The sequence below is a fragment of the Sinocyclocheilus rhinocerous genome, unplaced genomic scaffold (genome assembly GCF_001515625.1).
Source record: "Sinocyclocheilus rhinocerous isolate Xijiao unplaced genomic scaffold, SAMN03320098_v1.1 C36804210, whole genome shotgun sequence".
Taxonomy (NCBI): Eukaryota; Metazoa; Chordata; class Actinopteri; order Cypriniformes; family Cyprinidae; genus Sinocyclocheilus; species Sinocyclocheilus rhinocerous.
In genome coordinates this window covers 1-1,836 of record NW_015786057.1, presented here as the reverse complement: position 1 = coordinate 1,836, position 1,836 = coordinate 1, and the positions used below count along the sequence as shown (strand labels likewise).

The 1,836-nt window shown below is 42.1% G+C and overlaps 1 protein-coding gene across 1 annotated transcript; it reads right to left on the bottom strand.

Moving 5' to 3' along the window:
- Positions 1-401: 401 nt before the first annotated feature.
- On the bottom strand, positions 402-1,830 carry LOC107736585 (ceramide synthase 1-like). The gene is made up of 3 exons (XM_016547966.1): positions 1,794-1,830; positions 1,157-1,304; positions 402-751 (listed from the first exon to the last, which is right to left on the bottom strand). Exons 1-3 carry the CDS (start codon positions 1,820-1,822, stop codon positions 623-625), a joined length of 306 nt encoding a protein of 101 aa, XP_016403452.1. The 5' UTR covers positions 1,823-1,830; the 3' UTR covers positions 402-622.
- Between the last annotated feature and the right edge of the window lie 6 nt (positions 1,831-1,836).

Below are 1,836 nucleotides of genomic sequence, written 5' to 3'. Positions count from 1 at the left end.
GTGAAACGCACACTGTCAGGCTAGGAGGTGGTGATTGCAGGATGCATGTGGCATGGCTGGATATCACTTCACTTCAAGGTCCGAGAGATAAGGTGCCATGAGGCCATGAGATTAGGATGCCATTAGGCTAGTCACATATACATGAGAATCTCCACGTCTCACAGATCAGGTCGAAACGGACCATCACACTCAGTGATCTCCGACTGTGTTACCCTAAAACTAAAGCTATTTCTGCCCAACTCTGAAATTTTAAAGAAATGGGGCCAAGATTAAGTGGAAATCAAGTGTCTAATATAGCTTTGTTTTATATACTCTTCTGGTCTATTTGGGATTACATTTAAAAGTAAAGCAAATTAGTAAAGCAAATCTGCATTTTCAAAGAAAATGAACATTATCCTGCCTTCAGGTCATGTTGGAATGAGCGTGTTTATAGGTTAAGTGCATGTGTACACCACCGCAATAAATACCAGTAGGAATAGGCAAAAACATTTTGGTTCACTCAAGGTAGTTGAATCTACAGCTCTCAGTTCTGCCTGAACTGCTAGTTGACCACACGACTTCCTCTTCGTTACATGCACATACTGTAAACCTGCGCTAACCACAGACTGCTGCATTTCTTTGCTTACCCTTCAGTAGACATCTGATCATTAGTGTCTTTTTTCTCCTTTAGGTCCTCCTCCTCGTACTCCCGCACGTCATTTACCTCCTTCATCTGGCCCGTCAGGACCTTCCCCACGAACAGTACAATGAACTGCAAAAAGGAACAAAAATGTCTGACATTTACGTAGACATTTCATAGCAATAGCACATGAGAAATGCAACTTGAACAGGTTAAATGGTGGTAGTTAATTGGTTTCTAAGCCAGTTATATGAAGTTTGTAGGTTATATTTCAAGTTACAGTTAAAGCCAGGTTAGTGTGCACTGTTCATGTTGTGAGTGTACAGCAAGACACTTTGGATAGAGTATCTGCTAGATATCTAGCTAACATGATCTGATACTACTGATTTCAGGACACTAAGATTACACATTCGGGGCCTAATTGACTTGATGATAGCTCACAGTGGACTCGCTGCAAGGCTCAAGCCAGCAACCTTCTGGTTACTAACCCTGAGCTGCACTACACTGCTGTTGTGTTCTTAAACTACCCATTCTTACCAGGAACCAGTAGATATTCATGAGGAGCAGGGCAAACAGGAGTGTGTTGAAGAAGAAATAGAAAGGGATGTTGGGAACCGACTGGATGCTGGTGACACAGGAGGCCCACAGAACTTTGAGGGGGAACCAGTACAAACGGAACCAAAACCTGCACAAATAACAAGAACAAACTAGCTCACATGTGAAGGCATCTGCAACACAAACAAAACAAAAAAAAATCAGTTACAAAGTAGTTGTTACATGTACAAGGGATATTGTAGAGCAGGGGTGGGAAATTCTGGCCTTTGAGGGCCAGTGTCCTGCAGAGTTTACCTCCAGCCCTAATCAAACACATCTGCCTCTAATGTCTAACCCTAAACCAGGGGTACCCAATCCTGCTTCTACAGATCTACCCTACTCCAGAGCTTAGGTCCATAAATTATTACAAGTTTTGTCAGATGAAAGTGGTGGATTGAGCAAACCCATCCCTAAAATTTTAGGGCAATGATCAGTTGATGGGAATGTTGTTCCAGGACCAATAAAGGATGTGTGCCTAATTCTGCAAATTACTTTTAGGCTACTATAACATTTCAATGCTGTGTTACTATATGCATCCATAAGAAAACTTCTGGTTTCTTGAACAACAGGCAAACCTTACCATGTGATGCTAAAACTAATGGCCCCCATGTTGGACAGGACAT

Excerpts from the sequence above, each read along its gene's own strand:
- LOC107736585 (XM_016547966.1), bottom strand. The coding sequence starts at position 1,822 with ATGGGGGCCATTAGTTTTAGCATCACATG. Across the intron at positions 1,305-1,793 it reads ATTAGTTTTAGCATCACATG|GTTTTGGTTCCGTTTGTACT; the intron begins GTAAGGTTTGCC and ends TTATTTGTGCAG. Across the intron at positions 752-1,156 it reads TGAATATCTACTGGTTCCTG|TTCATTGTACTGTTCGTGGG; the intron begins GTAAGAATGGGT and ends TCCTTTTTGCAG.